The sequence below is a fragment of the Cornus florida genome, unplaced genomic scaffold (genome assembly GCF_030987335.1).
Source record: "Cornus florida cultivar Cherokee Brave unplaced genomic scaffold, ASM3098733v1 CherokeeBrave_3.0.0_Hap2_Chr05, whole genome shotgun sequence".
Lineage (NCBI taxonomy): Eukaryota > Viridiplantae > Streptophyta > Magnoliopsida > Cornales > Cornaceae > Cornus > Cornus florida.
Genome location: NW_026775575.1, coordinates 61,242,779 through 61,264,190, shown reverse-complemented (window position 1 = coordinate 61,264,190; position 21,412 = coordinate 61,242,779). Strand labels below are relative to the sequence as shown.

Genomic DNA, 21,412 nt, shown 5'->3' with positions numbered 1-21,412 from the left:
ATTAAATAAATACATCAATTTTTTGTGTCAATTTTATTTAATTTTTTAATTGCACTCGACAAAGAATTGGTACAATAATTTCTCCAAAAGAATAAACCCACTACCGTCGGATATTCCGCTGCTTATACCCCATTCACTGCTATACTTCTCTTAAGTTCTTCCCAAGTCGCATCCAATTTTCTTTAGCAGCCTTATCAAAAGTAAAATAAAATATATATGCCTATGTGTGTGTGTATATATATATATATAATGATACTGTACTATTTGGACGAATATTCAATATCTATTCCATACTAAATTCCTTTATAATTTAATATATAAATGAAGGCACACACATACAAGTTAGTTCATCAACGAAATGCTACTGAAAGCATTTTAATGCCTAAAAGCTTTTCAGAAAAAAAGCACTTTTACCAGAAATGGCTGCTTTTGCGAGGACAAAGCGAGTCACTGACCCGCTCGATAACAAGGTCAGGGATCGAATCATCGGCCGTGAACCGGTCTACGTCAGCAGCGGAAGCGAACACAGCTCCCAAAACGACGACGAATCACCCTGCCTCTCCGATCTCATCCACCACTTTCTCGAAGACGACACCGCCGCTCACTCGCCGGAGAACGAATCCGATTCCGAGCTCGATCCGTCAATATCAGATCCAACGGACGTGATCGATTACCTCATTTATCCAACGGTCTCTGTTTGTGTTGATTCATTCAAGAATGCACTCGAAGCTTGTGTTTCCAGAGCTATAGTTGCGCTCTCGAGTGTGAATTCGAATTCAAATTCGAACAAATCGATTTTCCGGCGAAACGTGATGGCTTTTCTCCGAGATTGCGGACACAATGCGGCGATTTGCAAGACGAGGTGGGAGAGCTCCGGTGGACTGACCGCCGGCGGCTACGAATTCATCGACGTCGTCACATCGGAGTCCGCCGTGTCGCGACGCCGGTACTTCATCGACCTCGATTTCGCCGGAGAGTTCGAGATCGCGAGGCCTACGGGCGCGTACGAGCGCGTGTTACAAGCCTTGCCTAGGGTTTTCGTAGGTAGGAGTGAGGAGTTGAAGCAGGTCGTGAAGGTGATGAGCGACGCGGCGAGGCGGTCGTTGAAGAGTCGAGGTCTGCACCTTCCTCCGTGGAGGAAGAACCGTTACATGCAGAACAAGTGGTTCGGTTCGTACCGCCGGACAACCAATGTGATTCCGGCGAACTCGTCGTCTTTGTCGTCGCCGGTGGAGCCGACGTTAGTCGTCAAATGTCGATCCGTTGGATTTGACGTCGTGAAGGGACGTTTGTTGTGTCCCGCCACAACTCGTACTTGATTCGATCATATTAATCCAATTAATTTTAAAACTCTGTCGTTTAGTGTACGAATACTATCTATACTATCTATAGTTGTAAGTATATTTTGTCTGGGACGCGGCAAATGCACATCGGATAGCCGACGGGGCAAATGCATATCACATGGAAACAGTGTTCATGTTGATGACTTCGAATCGCACTAAAACGCAAAAATACTTTACATTAATTAGACAATAATTTCAGATAATGATACAATAATTTTAAATTATTTATACAATAATTACTTTAGACCGTTTCTTTCTTTTCCAACAGGTGGTGACTAGTTGTGAGCATGGGTGTACCAAATATTTGCGACATGGTCGTGAATCGTGATTGATGAGGAAAAAAATAAAAATAAATAAAGGAAATTTTGTAGGATAAGTTTAGATAATGATTTTATGTGATCGGATAAGACCACTAACTTTGCTATGGGTCTTCGTGGTGTGACTTTTGTGCCTTTAGTAGATCTTTTGTGGAAACCAATCAACCAACATTTATAATTTTAGTGTATAAAATTATTACATGATTAATCAGTCCCCTCACACATACAATAAAAAATTTATATTTATTCAATATTTTACTTACATGTTAACTAGTGTGATCGTCATTGATTTAGAGAATATATAATTACTCAAATTTAAAGTAATTATTTATTTATTTTTTATTTTTTTAGTATAAGTGGTACTAATACCAAAAGCATATTTAATTTATATTAAAATTTTGGTAATTAGAGTTAGGGGGCGTGATATATATATATATATAATCTCACTAAGTGAATGAGAGATAGAAGAGATACCACTAGATCACAAAATTTTTGGTGAATGTGAACTTCACACAAATATTCCTTTATCTATCATAATCTTTTGACAAAATATACTCATTTACACAATAAAATACTTATCATTTAATGACTCATTAGCTATATATATATATATATATAGCAATAACTTATAAAACTTGAAATTTTTTGTTCCATAAGATCAGCCAGTTTAAATTATCATAATTTTATTAAACAAGTTTTGTTTAGTCAAAACATTCAATCGTGATCCACAGACTGCCAATGAAATGCATGTGTTGGTGAAGATAAAACATAAGTGACAAAAACAAAAAGAAATAAAATTCAAGTAGATTTAGAATTCTATGCTAGCAAACACTTTTCACTTCCACTTTGATGAAAGTTCAAGTAATATTTACTAAAAAAACATAAACAAGAATAGATGGAAAATAAACAAGGAAATACTATAAAATTAATAAAAATAAAATTATTGCTAGCAAACAAGCAAAGAACCACCATTTCTACTTCAGGAATTGTTAAGTTGAGAAAATTTTATTTGTCCGTGCAACGAACATCTGGATCGTTATGAACGGTCCGGATCGTGCAACGTGCATAAGAAAATTTATATATATATTTCCTGACAATAAAAAACAGAAGCTAAGACAAAATAGGAAGATCTACATGAATAAGATGGCTGCAGCCATAGATGAAAAAATAGGAAGATCTTATACGAAGAATAGCCCACTGGAGGGTGAAACTCTCACTACCCTTACTCACCAGAGCGTTGACATGCATCATCTATAACCACATCAGATATATCAACAACTGCAAGATTAAATTCTTGGACAATATAGAAACAGAGAATCATATGAATATCATAAACGATAAAAAGTTTCCCCAGTAAATTCTTCACAGTGACTGTAACTCATAAACCAGAGGTTGAAACTGTTGAACAAAGATATAGAATTTACAAAATGGAGGTTGAGAATGATCACAATATACATAAATCGAATTAAGGGGTCATAGGGTTACAACATGTATAGTCATGTACAATTTTTGTGCTTGTAAATGCCGCATGACAGATGATGAACTCACACAGTATGAGTATTCGATCTCTACATGTGTAATGTACAATATCCTGAAAGCTTTACATGTTTAATGTGCACTGTACAATTTTTGTCCTTGGAAATGCTGCGTGAGAGAAGAAATGATGCCGAATGAGTAATGTCTAATGTGGAATCCCCAATTCCAGTATCTCAAGAAATGTATTGGCAAACTTCTGGGCGACTGGAGACCAATTCTGAGCAAGCCGAGAGAACGTTTTATGAGAATTCTCTTCATCACTTATTTCCTTGTAGTTTCTCCCATTGGAACACCATATAGTGTTGTAGAGGGTGAAAAGGCAATTATCAAGTTTGAGAGCAGACTTCTCGGCGTTCACAGCAGAAGAGCTCTCTCTGATTAAAGCAGAATTCTCATTGTTGACAGCAGAAACTCTCTCTGTGATTATGTTAAACAAGTAGGGAACAGCACCCAACTTTCTCATTTCATTTGTTGCCATTTCAAGATTTGAAAGCAAACTGAGAATAGACACCGACTCATCGACATACATACCATTTTTTATCTTCTTCACGAGGACCTTCACAACACCAAGCCCGAGGGCTTTTTCCTTGTTATTCCCCACAATGCATAGATTAAAAATGGCTGAAGCAGCATTTCTCGTAGCTAATGGTTGCCCTTCTTCAAAGAGATCAATTAGTGGTTTTAGGGCCCCCAATTTCCCAATAAACTCCTTGTTTAGGTCAAGATCTGATGACAGGCAGAGGGCTGCAGCTGCATTGCTCCTTGTTTCGAGTATACTGCTTTTTAATGCATCTATAACAAGAGGGAAAACAAGTATGCCCATTGGGCCGTCCTCAGCAATAAGCTTCTTGCAGTTGTCATCATGGAGACAGAGATTCAAAAGTGTTGTGATCAAGTCTCTCTGGAGATGAGGGTGAATGTCACTTTGAAAGAGGGGAAAAAGCATATCAGGTATGGCACTTTTGGACTCGGCAAAAAGTGCCCGGAATGAAGGCATACACTCGGCCAACGATCTCAATTTCTATGCAGCTTCATTCTGATCAGAACTTTTGGATGACATCTTCCCAAGCAAAGAACGAAAAAGGTATCCATCTGAATATTGAACAGGCTTGGGCAATTTGACTCTATGATTCTTGCAGCATTTTGATATCAAGTCTCGAATCAAGTGATTGGACGTGAGGGTAGTATCCCAAAGTTCTTTTTGGGTTTGAGGACATGTATTGTATGGATTCCCCCAGTTGAACAATTTTTCAATGAATTTTCTATCGTAAGTCTGAACAACCAAAACAAAGAGAAAAAAAAAGCTAATACTAATAAAACAACATAGGTATTAAATAACTAGTATATAGAAAAGAAAAAGGAATGAGTCTATCAACAAGAAGGGTGGCCAATAACTCAAGTGCATCAACTCATCAAGATCCTCAGCACAAAATGCGAAATGTGTATTCGACCTTGATAAAGTGAACCCATACAGTAGAATCTAAATCAAAGCTCTTCGACATTTACTAAATAACTGATACATGATAACAGACACTATTTGTGTTTTACAATTATCTCACTCAAATATTTTTTACAAATTTAGTGGCACGATAAAGGAGAAGAAAAATGAAGATACCATGAGTTTCTTATTACTGATAGAAAATTTAGTAAACCAAACCCAATGCTGCTAAAATTGTTTCTTCTCATCTCACCCAACTCACCAAAGGTTGAACACAACTTGAAAATAAGAGAAAACCTATACCCATCTTCCTTGTAGGCTTATTTTTTAATTCTATTTTGGTAATGCTAAGCTGTTAACTAGATTGCCTCTTGTCTGTATCAAATAAGTGCCAAGAAACTATATAGTATATTTTACATTGACTATGAAGTCTCATTTTCGATTGATTCAATTGTAAGTTCATTTGTTCTAGAAGTGTTCATAAAACTTGAATCATGGTGACAAAATCAGCAAATCAATATAAAAACTTTATATTTTGACATTCACCTTCATAAAAAACAAGTCAGTTGATTATTCATAACATAATCTAGCTAAAAAAATTCAGTCAAGTGATCACAATGTAATAAAATACCTGGGATTTGATGAATGATATATCACAAAAACAGAACAATAATAAAAACAACAAAGATAGTGAAGTAGAAATAGTTCACAGAACCCAACTAGTGCAGTACCTTTTGCACATAATGTAATCATAACAAACATTTCAAACCCCCAAAATTAAAGAATTGTCTCCTAAATCAAGAAACACAAACTTCTAATTCAAGCTTTTAGAAGAATTTCAATTCCACCCGCCCAAAATTGAACTCCACAACAACAATTAACGAATTTTGAACCAAAACAATTTTAAACCCCAAGAAAATTCTTCAAATTCATATGACAAACACAAAATGTAGACAAACCCTAATGGTGAGAAATCTGACCTGACCGTTGGATGCAATAACAGGGTCTATCATGAGTTGTTGGGAAAGAGGGCAGAACGCCTCAGGAAAAGCCAACCATTAGTCTATTATCAGAGATAAGGGTTTGCTGAGCTTCCTCAAATCCTTCATTGCAGAGAGCGTTTTCTTGGCTTCATCGATGGCGTCGATGATCGTATCGTCGCCGTTGTCATCGACGATTGCCTTCATCAGCCTCTGAAGCTCCTTTTTCAGCTCCATTTTCAACTTTGTCGGAGCGTCCACTGCGTTTCTTAGATAATCTTCAAGAATACGATTCAGACAAGCATTAGCGAACCAATTGCGACGTCGCGGTGTATCACGAAAGAGAGAGTACTAGTGTGAGTAGTAGTCTTCTTGTTCATCAATTCTCTCTCTCTTCTACTTTCTCTCTCTACAATACAAACTCGATCACTTTTTCTCTCACCAAGGGTCACCAAGGGTGAGGTTCAATGGAAAAGGATGGAAAGGTAAGGAAAGGCGACGGGGAGGATTAAAAATTTGTGTTTAGCAAAAATTGTTGAAAGGAAAGTGAAGGATTTAGAGGGTTAATATAAGCTAAACAAAAATTGTTGAAAGGAAAGTGAAGGATTTGGAGGGTTAATATAAGGTCTGAACAGTGTTTTGCTTATCCTTAAAAAAATGGAAGGAAAAGGAAGGAAAGTGAAGGGTTATTTGTGATGCCTAATTTGCCCTTAAGATTATATATACATACAGGTTAGCAGTTGCATAGAGAGTGAGAGACGGCGAGCCAGTGGCTGAAGCTTGCGAACGACGAGCCCGAACTAGAACAGCGGCGATGGAAACTGAAAGATATGGGTTTTGATTTTTGATTCTTACAGACAGATAGATAAACGGAAAGATATAGGTTTTGAACTTCTAATTCTTGTAGTGCAGAGAGAGAGAGAGAGACAGAGGGCAAGTTTAGAGTTGAGAACGAGATTAGAGATGAAGGCGAGATTGGGGAGGCTGAAATGATTTGCCCTATTTTTTTATTTTTTTTTATTTTTTTATTTTTTTTTTTTTCAGAGATAGAAAGAGAGAGATATAAAAGAGATGAAGAGGTGTATCGATATATAGAGAGAGTAATTAGAATCTGTGCTCTAAGTTCAACATTTGATTTTTCTTGTTGAAGCTATCCAATATGGAGTCAATGTTACATACATCGACTCTCTTGGCTATATCCAAAACCCTGTCTTTTCTTTTGGCCCATCATGGCTTGGTATAGGAGGAGACAGTATATATATATATATATATATATATATATATATTTATCTTTTAAAATATAAAAAAGTATAATGGTCAATTTATTAAAATAATTCATTTCTTTTCTTTTCCCTTCTTTTCCCAAACGTGATTATTGTCCTTCCCTTTCTTTTCCTTCATTAATCAGCCAAACATAATACCAAATTAAAATTATCCTTCCCTTCCCTTTCCCTCATAACTAAAGTTATTCTTCCACTTCAAACCCACCCTACCAAACATAGCCTAAAAGATTTGGAATGTGCTATGGGCAGCATTGCAGGTATAAGGGTGGGATTTATATAGGCGTGGTATTGAGGCAGTCAGCGTCTCAGGCATAGTTAGTTAGGAAGTGGTTGGATGCATAGTGATCGTTTCGGATAAATATGCTCTCTATTTTAACCAAGTTCTAGCAACATTTGGAACAATGAATTTTCTTTTCTGAGTAGAGGAGTCGTTTTCTTCAATTGATGAGGGTATTAACCAATATTCGATCAATAAATTTAACACGTGTCATAGGCTGATACGGGTGAAGGGTCATCGGACTGAGAAGACAGATAATTTGATTGATTATTTGTCTAAGATAATTTAAGAAGAAAGGAAAAACTTTGTTGAAGCTATTTCGTTTTTTCAACTCAATTTTGTTTATCCATTTTGTGGAGGTCCAATCTTGCATTGTGGGCCAATAGGAGTAAGATTACATAAAAGTTTCTTCAACTTCATCTAATCTTGAACTTGTCTGTGGAGTATAAGAACAAGTTCACTTTACTCTCACACCTTGTTACTGAGGTAGTGTGAGATGAAGAAAGGAAGACTTGGAAGCTTGTGTATGACCTCCTCACTTCTCCATAAGGCCGGGTGTGATAACTCTAGAATTGAAGGAGTATTTAAGGGCTGTGAGGAGAGCTCTAGTTGTAAAAGCCGAGGCCAAGTATAAATATGCTACTAGGGAGACAAGGCAACAATATGGGTATTTCTTCTAAGGGAATGAAGAAGCAAAAAGGAGATTCATCTCATTTTTAAGGGCAACAGATAGCCCGATCCGCTCCTACTATTCCTTTGTCATCGAGGTCTTTTAAGACCGGAGTAGTATGTTGGGCGGAGCCAGGATTTTATTTTTCGGGGGAAATGCTAAGAAAAAAAAAATTATTTAAAGGACAAAAAAAAAAAGGTAAGGAAAACGTGATGTCCTGGATTTTTCGACATTTTTTGAATTTTATTTTTCTCGGCGCATAGTTTTGCGTGCCATTCTTCGTTTTGTGTGGCACGTGAGTCTCGATTGTCGTTTAAGACATTTATTTGAGTTTAAAGCTCTTAGAAGTGTATTTGGGTCAATTTCAGACATTTTTGAGTTTTAGACCAGGAGGTCCCGTGTGGGTTTGGGGTGGCCTAAGTGTATAGAAATGGCGAGGTAAAGGGTTTTTCTTAAAACTGGTATTAGGGAGGTACCCCTTTAACGACGGTACTAATTGGCTATAAGGACGGGAGGAGGTACTAGAAGTCCGGCTACTTTGCATCGATTATCACAAATTGAATCATGCTATGATCAAGAACATATATCCTTTGCCAAGGATAGACGACTTGTTTGATCAATTGAAAGGAGCGACTTATTTTTCGAATGTTGACTTGAGGTTAGGGTACTACAAGTTGAGGGTCAAGGATTATGACATCACTAAGATCATTTTTCGCATATGGTATGACCATTATGAGTTCATTGTAATGCCATTTGGTTTGACCAATGCTCCATCAGCTTTTATGGACTTGATGAACTGTGTGTTTAGTGCCTATCTTGATAAGTTCATGGTGGTGTTCGTAGACGACATTCTCTTGTACTCATCTTCGAAAGAAGAGTATAAGTTTCATGTAACGACCCAACCCGGGGGTCCGAATCGCTAAGTGGGTCCTTACCCGAACCCGAGGACACCAAGGAAAAATGGTCATTTGCTCCACACTATGCAATAAAAGTCGTAACGAGGTCATATCAGTCATTTCTAACTATTTCGGATCATAAACATAAGATAACCTTAGCTTTGGGTCAATTCCGGGATTCTAAGGTTCACAAGGGTAAAATGGTCAATTCAAGTAAAAATTCTGGGATGAGACCTATACCATTAGAAAAAGGGTTCAAAAATGTGTAACTTAGGTTTAAAGGTTTGAAGTCGCCTCCTCTGAGTCCTCTCATCATCTCATGTTTGAAGGTTTGAAATCGCCTTCTCCGAGTCTTCTCATATTCTCCTTCTATATTGTATAATCGCATTCGTCGATTTGCCATCTCAGATCTACACTCACACTATAACTACCAAACTCGGAGATCTGAATCACTATCCAGGTCCCTACCCGAACTCAAGGGCACACAAGGGCAAAACAGTCATTTCAAGGCAAATATGGGGAATATCTGACTACAAGGGCAAAACAGTCGTTACACATTTAATGTTGCTAAGTATATATTACGTGACCCAGTAAAATACGTTAATTATATTTTATCTATGGTAATGACCATATTACCCATGGACTTCATCCTAATTATTGTATGACCTTAGCAAATGACGGTGCTAACATATATGATAGCCACGATTTATAGAATAACTTATCATAGTAGTATAGATTTACTTATGTATATTTTAGCATAGATGATAGCCATGATTTATGGATAGCCATGATTTATGGAATGACTTATCATATTAGCAGAGATTTGATTTATTTTCTTTTCTTGTAGTATTAATAGAGATTTGATTTAGTTTCTTTTCTTATAATATTAGCAGAGATTTGATTTAGATTTGATTTAGTTTCTTTTCTAAATCAAATCTTTGCTAATATGGTAAGTCATTCCATAAAATATAGCTATCATATATGCTAACATATGCATAAGTAAATCTATGCTAATATGGTAAGTCATTTCATAAATCGTGGCTATCATATATGCTAACACTCCCCCTTAAGTTGGTGCGTGGATATCTGAAACGCTTGTGCTCTTATTACAAGAAAAGAAACTAAATCAAATCTCTGCTAATATGGTAATTCATTCCATAAATCATAGCTATCATATATGTTAACATAAACATAAATAAATATATGCTAATATGGTAAGTCATTCCATAAATCGTGGCTATCATATATGCTAACACTCCCTCTCAAGTTGGTGTGTGGATATCTAAAACGCCCAATTTGGAAAACGCATCTTCAAACAGGGTCTTGCTAGCACCCTTCTTCAGAATCTACAAGTTGTAAAGTGCAAATCTGACTGGATTAAAAATGTCGATCAACAAACCAAAAATGTTTCCTCAGACCATAAACGATTAATAATGTCTCCTCAGACCGTAAACAATTAATAATGTCTCCTTAGACCATAAACAACCAACAATGTCTCCTCAGACCATTCCCCTCCACTTGTTTAAAACATGTAGATGAAAGAATCAGCAATGTCTCCTTAGACCATTCCCCTTTATGCATATGTTTAAACAATGTAGATAAAGAATCAACAATGTCTCCTCAGACCAAAAAAAAAAAAAAATCTATGTTTTTACAGACCAATTCTGAATATATGGTGCCAAACTCGTAACGCCCTCATTAACGTCGGACCACCCTACCTACCTGATACCACCTTAGACCATTCATGAATAGCTGGTGCCGAACTCGCAATGCCCTCTGTAATGTTTCTGATTTTTCGTATTTTTCATTTTCGGGATTTTATTTTTTGTACCTTGTTTTGCGTGCCAGACACTGTGGGGTGTGCCGAGTGAGTCCCGAGAGTGGTTGGGGCATTTCTTTGAGTTCAATACTCTTAGAAATGCATTGTTTGCCATTTCGGCATTTTTCAATTTTTCAGGCCAGAAAGTTTCAGGCGGAACCTGCAACCGATATTATTATGCACAGAAATTATTTTTTCGAGACCGTTACTCTTCATACATTATTATTTGATGTATGTTTATGTGACTATGTGTTTAGACACGTGTTGTGGTGTGTTTGGTGTATGTACATGTGTATATATTTATATAAATTATATAAAGAGATATTTTTTTTGGTGGGCCCCACATAATGTAATTCATTTCATATATATGACATGGTTTCTCTTAGCACCATAATCTCTCTTTCTCTCACAACTCTCTCTCTCCTCTCCTTATTTTTTTTCTTTTATGCTTTAAGTTTCTCCTCCATTTTTTGGCCAATCAATTGGGTTTCCAGCCTAGTTCCTTAACATAAAGTATTCCTCTCATCATCAGCTATCATATAGTCAAATGATTTAATTTTCGGAGCAACAAGAATTATTTTACGAATTTTTGAAGATTTTAGATCTAAGACTTAGGAAGGGGTTTTGAACCACTTCGAATCAGATTCCGGAGCCACGTCTTTGGAGCAGTTTACTCTCCTCATCGTCAGCTAAGTTTCCACCGAACAGTTTTCCATTCCGCCACTATTGACCGACATTGATCGCGTTGTCCGGCATTGACTTTCCGGCCGGGAATGCATCTTAGCTGCTTTTTGGGGTAGGGATGTCTAAACCATTAAGTTTTGACTTTAGTTGAGTTCTTTTACTTGGTTTCTTGTTAAACATGATTAAAATGATAAAATTTAAAATTTAAATGTTAGCTATATGTTTATGTGATGAAGTATGTTCAAGATGATGTCAAGTATATATATGTGTCTGTATGTGTGTGTGTGTGTGGGAGTGCTTGATTGCAAAGTTGTTGAATGAGCATGCCTTGCGTTGAATTATTTTCTTGAGGTAATATATACATATATATGATAATGATGATGATGATGATAAGTATGTTATTACTATTGTTTTGAAAAATACCATGCTTGTAGTTAGTTTCTATGATGAATGCTATGCTTGTAGCTACATTGAAAATAAATGCCATGTTATATCCATTGTATTGGGAATGATGTGTTTATGCCATGGTTATCATACATGTGAAATTGAAATCAAGTTGATGCAATTACATTCATAAGCATGGCATAGTGGGAAAAATTGGATGAGAAGTGCATTAGGTCATTTCATAATGGTGAGAAAGTTGAATAAGATTGAAAAGTGAGACACCTTAGAATGGGCGGAAAGGAGAAATTTAGAAATGAACTGAGTATCGCGAATCCGGAGCTAACTTGACCTAGAGTGGGTGCGACCCGATGTAGGGCGTGAAAAAGTTGATACTAGGCCCCAAATGATTATCGGATTTGGAACCATGCACAGCTATCAATCCTAGCTCGGTAAAGTAACGCGTAGGTAGGGATTTGGGGTTGGTTGAGACAAGCTCAAGAATGATTATGCAAAGCATTGCATTTCATGGCATATTGGCACCTATAATTATGACTGATTATGTATTGATACTCTTTTGAATTTAATGATGTGGATTGTGATTTTGATAATTCCCCGTGTATAATCTCGACTGCTTCTCCCTGTTCTTGGTTGTTGGATTAAGGGAGTCCAAAACCAGTGTTTTAGGCATTGCCTATTGAGTTATTGAGCTTACCCTTTATTATAATATTTTCAGGTCTTGGAAAGGAAGTGGCAAATGACGTTCCATCACAGACATAGTTGTGCTTGAGGGCTATTTTTGGTTATTTCTATAATTAGAATTCCATTTTTGTAAAGCATTGTATGATATGTATAACCTTGAAGTGGTGGCCATGTAATCTATAACTCTGAACCATTTCATGCAAATTGAAGTAACTTGGATTATTTTGTATTGGCCATTGAAAACATGTCTGAGCTATGTTGTTATCTTAGGATGAGGTACAAGTTATGCATGCATTGACATAAGAAATGACAGTAATGCCCTTAGATGATCTCGAGTTCGGGTAATGACCCGGTTAGCAATTCGGACCCCCAGGTTCGAGCAGTTACACCCTCATTGCAGTTGGACCACTCTGTCTCTGATACCAAGTAGAAATACAAAAAGAAGAAAAAAGAAGAGAGTTGTGTATAGGCTTGAATGAGATCTATAATATATAAAGGCTTAAATGATATCAATCACTCATTCACAGTTCTAGTATTTATAGATAAAATAAGTGCACATGAGCTATATTAATAGGAAAAATAAAACTATATTAAATCTAAATCAAATCTTTGCTAATATGGTAAGTCATTTCATAAATCATGGCTGTCATATATGCTAATAGACGATTTTACCCTTTGGGTCATAATCTATCATAATTGTGTCAAATGACCATTTTACCCTTATTGGGTCTAAAAGTATTAATTTAATGGAATATAGTACCCTTCTATGACCTCGGGTTCGGTTAAGGACCCGATTAGTGATTCGGATCCAGCAGATTTGGGTTGTTACACACAAGGATGTGATTCGTGGTTCCAGCCTCTCATCTTCTCAGACCCACGCACCGTCATGACTCTATCTCAAGCCTCTGTTTGTTGCGGTTGAACTTTAAAACCGCCTCTCACCATCTCAGATCTACACCTACACACCGGAGTTACTCAGTCACTCTCAGTTTCTCAGTTTTTATTTTTTTTTCTTTTTAATGATCTTGATTTTTCCCGTTTTCCATTTTCTAGAATTTTTCAATTTTTCTGGATTATTTTCATTTCGTTTCGTCTCGTTTTGCATGCCAAACACCGTGAGGTATGTTGGGTGAGTTGTAGGAGTCGGTTGGGGCATTTCCTTGAGTTCAGGACTCTTGGAAATGCATTGGTTGCCATTTCGGCATTTTTTCATTTTTTAGGCCAGGAGGTCTCAAGTGGGACCCATTACCGGAGTTGTATAGCATGGGGATTATTTTTTAGGTTTGTCACATTTCATGCATGTTTATTTAATGTACAATTACTTGGTTACATGTTTTTGTTGTGATTGTAAAATGATTAGTGTATATATATGTGAAATGTTAAAGTAAGATTTTTATAATGACCATGGGACCCACCTTTACATTATGTTATGACAAATGGCCTTAAGGTCATTAGATAATCATTGTTGTAACGACCCTAACTCGTGGGTCCGGACCGTTAACCAGGCCCTTGCCTGAACCCGAGGTCACCTAAGTCAATCCACATCATGTCTAGTGTCCATACGTCATCATTACCTCCCAAATATGACCCAAGAAGGCTTTAAAACAACTTACCATGGCTCAAGGATTATTCATACAAGATGAGGGACAAAAGGCACATGACAGCTTCATTTCGGTTGTTCAAAATGGAGTTTCGGTCGGCCGAAATAAAGTTTGTACCGGTCGACCAAAATGACCATTCCGGTCGGCCGGTTGTGCCCCAAACAGTAACTGATGCTACTGGAATGATCAGTCGACCGAAGTGCCTATTTCGGTCGGCAGAAATGGCCCTTCGAGCTGGAAATCTGCAACTGAACAACTATGAATGTGAAAATGAAGAAACTTTGGTAAGGACTTTAAAAACTGATCTAAAACCTATCCCAATGCACTATAAAGTGACTTTCTACATTCTATAGATATAAACATCAACAATGTGATACAAAGCAACACCCTTTTCCCTATTTAATGAGAATTATGCATGGTTATTATAAGTAGTTCAAGTTACATCAAAATAGAGTCAAAGTTCAAAGTTATATTACAAGGCCATGATAGACAAACTTAATACATTTTTGTCATGATGCTCTACAAAAGATTGGCTCTATACACAAAAGATTCCAAAACCCTCATCTAAACCCTTCATGCTTGTGGTGGATTGTCATCTGCCACCTAATTTCCGAGACCTGAAAAATGTTAATATAAAGGGGTGAGCATAAACTCAGTAGGAAATGCCTAAGATATACCTCTTAAGACCCCGTGAATCTACACAATGAACGGAAAAATAGATAAGACGGGATTATGCCATGCCGGGGAGAAAATAACCACAATATCACATTAATAATCCAAGTCATGAATGAACTATGCCATGTAATGGGATGTAATGTCATGTAATGTCGCTCCTCATTTCCAAAACCTTTTCTATCGTCATTTCCAAACTGTTAATGCAATTCGTCCCATGGTAACTCCATGGTGGCACGAGAAAAAGATTGGCTAACTATCCCTGACCCATGATAACACCATGGTGTCATTTGGGCCCAGGTAAGTTAACCACGCTAGGGAAGTCTCCCTAGTTCCCTCTAGGTCACACTAACGCCACGGACCCTAGGCAACTCCTAGGCGACTGGTTTTCGCAAAACTCTTTCAAAACCTTTTTCCCAAAAAACCATTTTCTTTCACTTTCAAAACCAATTTCCCAATTCTTTCCCCAATGGAGTGCATGGATGCTTCATGCTTTTCATGCCATGCTAATATTCATCATCACACATCTAATTTCAAGCTTAAATCACCTAGCATGCTTTACTAGAAATTCAAAGAAAATAACATGTTTTCATTCAACAATAATTTAACATGGTAAACATATAAAACATGAATTCTAGTCCATATAAGCATGCTTGACCACAACACAACAATTAACACATAGCTAAATATTCCATATACAAAATTTAAACAATTTTGCCAGAGTTCATACAAAATAGGCATGCTAGACAACCATTTATATAAGAATAATTCACAAAAAATCCTAAAGGTTGTGGATTAAACACCCCTACCTCAAAAGGATGCAAAAGCCCTAATTTCCAAGCCCTAAATTCGAAATTCCTATGGGTGGGCAAATGGTGAATTGCTTATATCAATGTCTAGATCTCGCTGAGCTCCCCGATTTGCCGCAAACGGCACAACCGAACTCTCAACGATTAAAGGTTAATCAAAGCTTAAAGCTTTGAAGGAAAAAGAAAAGAAAAAATGAAAAGAAAAGAGGGAGAGAGAGAATTAGAGAGAGAAAAGTGAGGCCAAAGTTGGCCTCTTGGCCACTAATGCATTAGTGGTGGGTCCCACCACTAAAAATCCACTTTTTGACTTTTCTTTTCCACCACACACATATATATGCACACTAACCATATAATAACCACATAAAACACACTAATAAAATGAATGAGATGCAAATGGACCTAAATAAAACAGCCGTACGTGACAATTCCTGTAGCGGGTCCCACCTGGGACTTTCCGGCTTGAAAAACGAAAAAATGTCGAAATGGCAACCGTTGCATTTCTAAGAGTCTTGAACTCAAAGAAATGCCCCAACCAACTCTCGGACACACCCAGCACACCCCACGGTGTCCGGCACATAAAACAAAAAAAGACAAAAATGCCCTTGCAAAAATAGAAATTTCTAGAAAAAAGAAAATAGCAAAAATCAGAAACATTACAATCTACTCTTCTTAAAAGATTTCGTCCTCGAAATTTACCCTCCTTAAAGAAGGAGGCTCACAGCCACACACCTTCCCGAGAAAACCTCACAAAAACCTTGAAACCATGAACTCACCAACATTATTGCCTTTGACATCGGACGTCACTAGGCAATCACACACCACTGCCACTAAAACCCAATGCGGGTACCCATCTCTTACCTAATCATAACACATGACCAACTAGACCTTACGCCTGACTCAAAATGGACATCGGACTACTCTACATAGTCACGAAAGGTTCCAAAGCCCGAGAAAAGAGCAGTCATTAGACCATCTAATAAGACAACATCCAACCTCAACTCATTCTTCAAAGGACATACAAAATCCCAATTTCATACATCTCCGTCAGACCAAGCACTCGCTATCTAACACGTAGCTACACCATCACATAACCACACCAATGACTACGGATCACATTATACTACAATCATTACACCTACAACTTTAAGATGATTAAACAATGAATTCCCCTATAACTGTATAAACATTAGTCACCAAATCAGTAAAACGCACTATCCTGTACCCAAGACACAATTCCTCAAAATGAGATCTTTAATAATTAAATGGATTGGGCATTTGGTCCTACCTAACACACTTCATTACCCGAGATAACTCCCTGAATCCACACCACCACACCGACACACGCCCAATACTATACTCTCATTATTCGTGACAACTCAAAACAATCATTGACCCGACATCGTGATAAAGAGGGATTGATTCAGGAGAAATGGTTGGCCAGGCCATCCTCATCCTCGATCCGGTCTCAGCACAGACGTCATTTTTGTCCTCAGGTCTACACCTCAAATATAATCTCACACATTTTACAAAACAGCAATGAGATTCACTCACTATCAATCCATCACTCTACGTAACCTCAACAACTATACAGTCACATACCTATTCTCAGAATCCCAATCATATCTCAATCACATAACCATAACAAACAAAAACAATATAGCACCAAATGTCTCAATCATCGACTAACATCAAAGCTTTCTAATCTTCTCATAATACCCATACCAGATAAATAGCTCCATAACATCATTTGATTCAATTTTGACCTCGTTAAAACACACAATACGACCATCTTATGCCTGAAACCTCAAAGCCAAAGTCAATCATCCCCATTATTCCTCAATGGAATCCCCATTCACTATCTAGTTGCTTAACACTCAAACAATACCAACACTTGTCCTCAAGACACTACTCGAATCAAATGCCAACAAAACTTCCAAGTACAGAACTCACATCACATCACTTAATCATCCTCGAACTACCATTCATGACATATTCCCTAGCCATCATCACTAGTACTAAACACCGAAAACATACAATCTCTATTCAGTAACTCGTGCCTCACATACCACCGGTCAAAACCACACTCAAAACAAGCACTACATAAACCAAAGAGTCCACCTCCCTCTGTGGGAGTGAGTCGACCTCTTTAGCCAGGACCTCTATTGATGAATTCTAACAGCGTAACAACCACACATAAGTCTATCCATCCATGGACGCATGCAACTCCTAAATAGAGGACAAGACTTACGACAAACGGCGTCCTCGCCAGGACTAGAACAAATGGAAAGGGTAACAAACCCCGCTCTCATAAGAGACTGACGACTCGCACCTGAATGCACCTGACACCTTATCACACGCTACATACCAATCATCCAACCATGGAAAAAATGTCAATTCCAATTATATCTTTTTGAAAATTAGGGGTACTACATTCTTCCGCCCTAACAAAAGGAATTCTGTCATCGGAATTCACGAAACTCTGAATTCTTTTCATTTTCGTTCCGCTATGGACTCTGCCTCTATGTATGGGCTCCATTGAATTCCAAATCCTCCAAGAAAATTTATGGGTCCGATATATAGGAAACACAAAAACACGTAGGTTGTATTTTACAACTACTTATCCTTACCCAATTTTTATACAGGGTAAAGATCCACATTCCTCTTAGTTCCATACCTTATATTTGCAAAACTTCTATGCATCCAATCCTAATGTTTTAGTAACGCTGATCTATAGGCTACCGCCTCAATTGAGAAACACCATCCATGAAAAGTCAATTTAATACATAAAAACTGACCTTCCTCGAAAACGCACCTTGCTTCCCATATGAAAGACATCCCAATCAACTGTTTCCTGATAGAAAACTCTAGTGTATGAGTGTAACGATTTACAAAATCATGCTGCCACTGCTAGACCGTACGCATTCCATTACAAAGGAGAGTATTTCTCTCCGATGTATCCTTTAATGAAGCCAAGGTCTTATTGTACAACCCTCGCTTTCATTTCAAACCAACAGGTGAGAGGTCAGCACTAAATAATATACAAAACCTCAAACATTATCATACTAACCTCCTTGTGCCAACAATATGAGAAGTGAAGTAAACACTTCCAATTTTCTATAAAAACCAAGGATATATATCCCAAGTATCTCCTCCATGATCAAATTTACATTCTCGATCAAATCTTCCATCTAGAGATGTGAAGTAAAACTGCTGCTTATCAGTGCAATGTAGAACTGATATAAAGTTCTAAAGTGAACATTACGAGAATTAATGTCCATCAGCAAACTTGCTTAATCCACCACTCTTAATCCATATGGAATTTAAAATTCCCAAGAAATGTCAATAATTTCTACCAACCATCCACTCCGGATTAGTCCTACTCCCATTTTGAGATAGGAAGTGGCAAAAATCTCCAATGATAGCCGAGTATCAATCTTCCCCTTTCCTCACAGGAATTCTACTGAAAGACAGTTATGTACGCGTCCCTACCCGTATCTGTTCCTCAAAGCTAACAGTAGATGTCCTAATGTAATGCATAACCATCTGAGTGCATTGTGAGAAATTTACACATTTTACATCTCAGTCACTTAGACATCATTCACAGAATCTACTAATCTTCTTCTAGTACCTTAAGCTCTATCTGAGTAAGGTAACACCAGCTCCGATATTTGAAGTTGACCTTCTTAATTTCCTTGGTAATAACAAGTGTTATTATTATACATGAAGACAAAAACACTATGTCCCTCGTCCTACCTATCTTCCAAACATCTGCTTCATACCGTGAAGCATCATGTTTCCACCAGGATAAATAAAGAACTAAGAGTTGTGAACCTCAGTCATTGCATCCTCCTTCCAATTTGTTTACAGAAAATAACGTTAGTTTGGTACCCCCAGCTTTCGTCTACACCCATTATTTAAATTAAAGCATCTTCAAAAGCTAACTCTGCAACTGAACCCATGCATCACTGATCCGTCATAAACTTACCGATAAAGAAAATCAACCGGTAATTATATTCATCAAAAGTCAACTAGTTATAACTTTTCCATACACTCCGTGCACCTCTTCCTTATTATATAGGTAATTGGTCTTGCCATCCTGTCGTTGTCACATCCTGCTTCTTTAAAAGTAAGTGTCAATTAGACTTCTTGTCTAACTTCAAAAGAATATGGGACCTTTCCATCTTCTAAATAAGTCATCAATTCCTTAGCAACAACGAATTATGACCCTAAAATTTTTTCCATATTATTTATGCAAGTATTTAAGACTTAGTTTCCTTCTCCATGTGCAACACTGGCAACTCCTCCTAATGACATGCCCTTGTGATTAAATTCATGATTAAGAATAGACTTATAAAGATTTATTCAGTTTACTATCCTCAATTGGTGTCATTCCGATAAGTACCTAAACCAGTACGAAATCCTCTTTTTGTCTTGGTGACAACTTCTGGAATTTCCAAGAAGATGTTCTACAACTCTGATACCTCTGATAAACCATCGTGGCATTACAGTGGTATTTATTTACCATAACCTCATTACCAGCGAAATATTAATAACCATAATTTTCATGGCATTGTAAAAATATACGTATCCAGACCTAGCGTCAAATATCAAACTAATTGTACTAGATTATTTGACTCGTAGTATGGTGTAACTATCCCATCCCAAATAATATACCATAATGATGCATGTCCAGGTCTAATAGTTTGGTTACAATTATGTATATCTACGAAATCCTATGACCAGATGCTCACAATCCTAGCGTAAATAGCGCTATTACTCCATGTTATTAAAAACAATAGTTAGCTGATCACATACTTGCATCCCCAACTAAACTATATTCCCAATCCTGAATAATTAATGAAAATAAAACACGTATGATATACACAATAAAACAAAATATAATCCTACTTAAGGCATCGTTCTTTCGAGAAAAGAAAGTCTCATTTGGAATCAACCTTTCCAGATTGGTTCATAATTTCCCTTTTTGTAGTTTCGTAGATAACCATCCAACCTCGAAACATACTCTTTAAATATAGCTTAATAGCAACATCCGTTTTCCTAAGCAAATACCAAAGGCGTAACCCTCATCCTCCTTATACGCGGAATGCAAACCGTCTAACGTGGCTTTATAAAGAAACTTAGAACATCACAACCTAATCCCCATACTCTCTGGAACATGATATATAATCATTGCATTGTTCTGACAAGAACTCCATCCAATTCCTAAACTCCTGAAGAGTACTTTTTATCTACCTCTTTTAAAGATAAAATGAAAGTTTAACTATATGTAGATTAATCCACACCAACTCTCCTAGCATCATTCACTATACTACTAGCGAATAAGATCACCTTCGTGTGGTCCTTCATCTTCAAGATTTTGTATCCTCTTTCTTGGATACGTTCAAATCTCCTCCATTAGGATCATCTTCGAACCCTACCCCTTGATTGTCTCCTTTTTGAGATCAACCAAAGTCATGTTGGCCCCGATATGCGGTGACCTAACACATACACCTAAATCCTTCCTTGGCTTATACTTTTAAAAGTAGCGCCAACCAGAACTAAACCTTCGATTCCTAATTCTGCCTTCTGACAAAGAAATCGATAACGTACTCCTTTACTCCTTTCGGTCTTTATCGTTTTCGCCTTCGACCCCCATCCTCCTCCTAGTGTCAACCATTCTGTGTCTACAGAATATAATTGACATTAGCACCTCATAACGAACCGTAAGTAGAATAGAACGAATCCTAATATGGCTCTAAGTTTTAAGAGACACAACGCGGAAGTCATATAACGAAAGACACTCCTAAGGACACTAAAACCTGGAGTGCTCTGATAACAACTGTGATACCCCCAGATTTCTGGATGCGGGTTGGCCAGGCCCACGCCCGGATACCCGAGGATATCAAAACAAATGGTAATAATCAAGCACAGAATATAAACGGATAAATGAGAATAAATAAAAATGTTGAAATGAAACTAGAATGATAATCCCATAATCCAATCA

At 37.3% G+C, this 21,412-nt stretch overlaps 2 protein-coding genes across 2 annotated transcripts; one reads left to right on the top strand and one right to left on the bottom strand.

Annotated features, from left to right (window-relative positions):
- Positions 1-301: 301 nt before the first annotated feature.
- On the top strand, positions 302-1,350 carry LOC132310180 (uncharacterized). Its single transcript, XM_059808395.1, has one exon. The coding sequence runs from the start codon at positions 420-422 to the stop codon at positions 1,317-1,319; it is 900 nt and encodes a 299-aa protein (XP_059664378.1). The 5' UTR covers positions 302-419; the 3' UTR covers positions 1,320-1,350.
- A 1,616-nt stretch (positions 1,351-2,966) lies between these two features.
- LOC132306615 (U-box domain-containing protein 9-like) lies at positions 2,967-6,172 on the bottom strand. Its single transcript, XM_059804078.1, has 2 exons — positions 5,615-6,172; positions 2,967-4,469 (listed from the first exon to the last, which is right to left on the bottom strand). The coding sequence occupies exon 2, from the start codon at positions 4,191-4,193 to the stop codon at positions 3,342-3,344; it is 852 nt and encodes a 283-aa protein (XP_059660061.1). The 5' UTR covers positions 4,194-4,469; positions 5,615-6,172; the 3' UTR covers positions 2,967-3,341.
- Between the last annotated feature and the right edge of the window lie 15,240 nt (positions 6,173-21,412).

Excerpts from the sequence above, each read along its gene's own strand:
- LOC132310180 (XM_059808395.1), top strand. The coding sequence starts at position 420 with ATGGCTGCTTTTGCGAGGACAAAGCGAGTCACTGACCCGCTCGATAAC.
- LOC132306615 (XM_059804078.1), bottom strand. The coding sequence starts at position 4,193 with ATGCCTTCATTCCGGGCACTTTTTGCCGAGTCCAAAAGTGCCATACCT.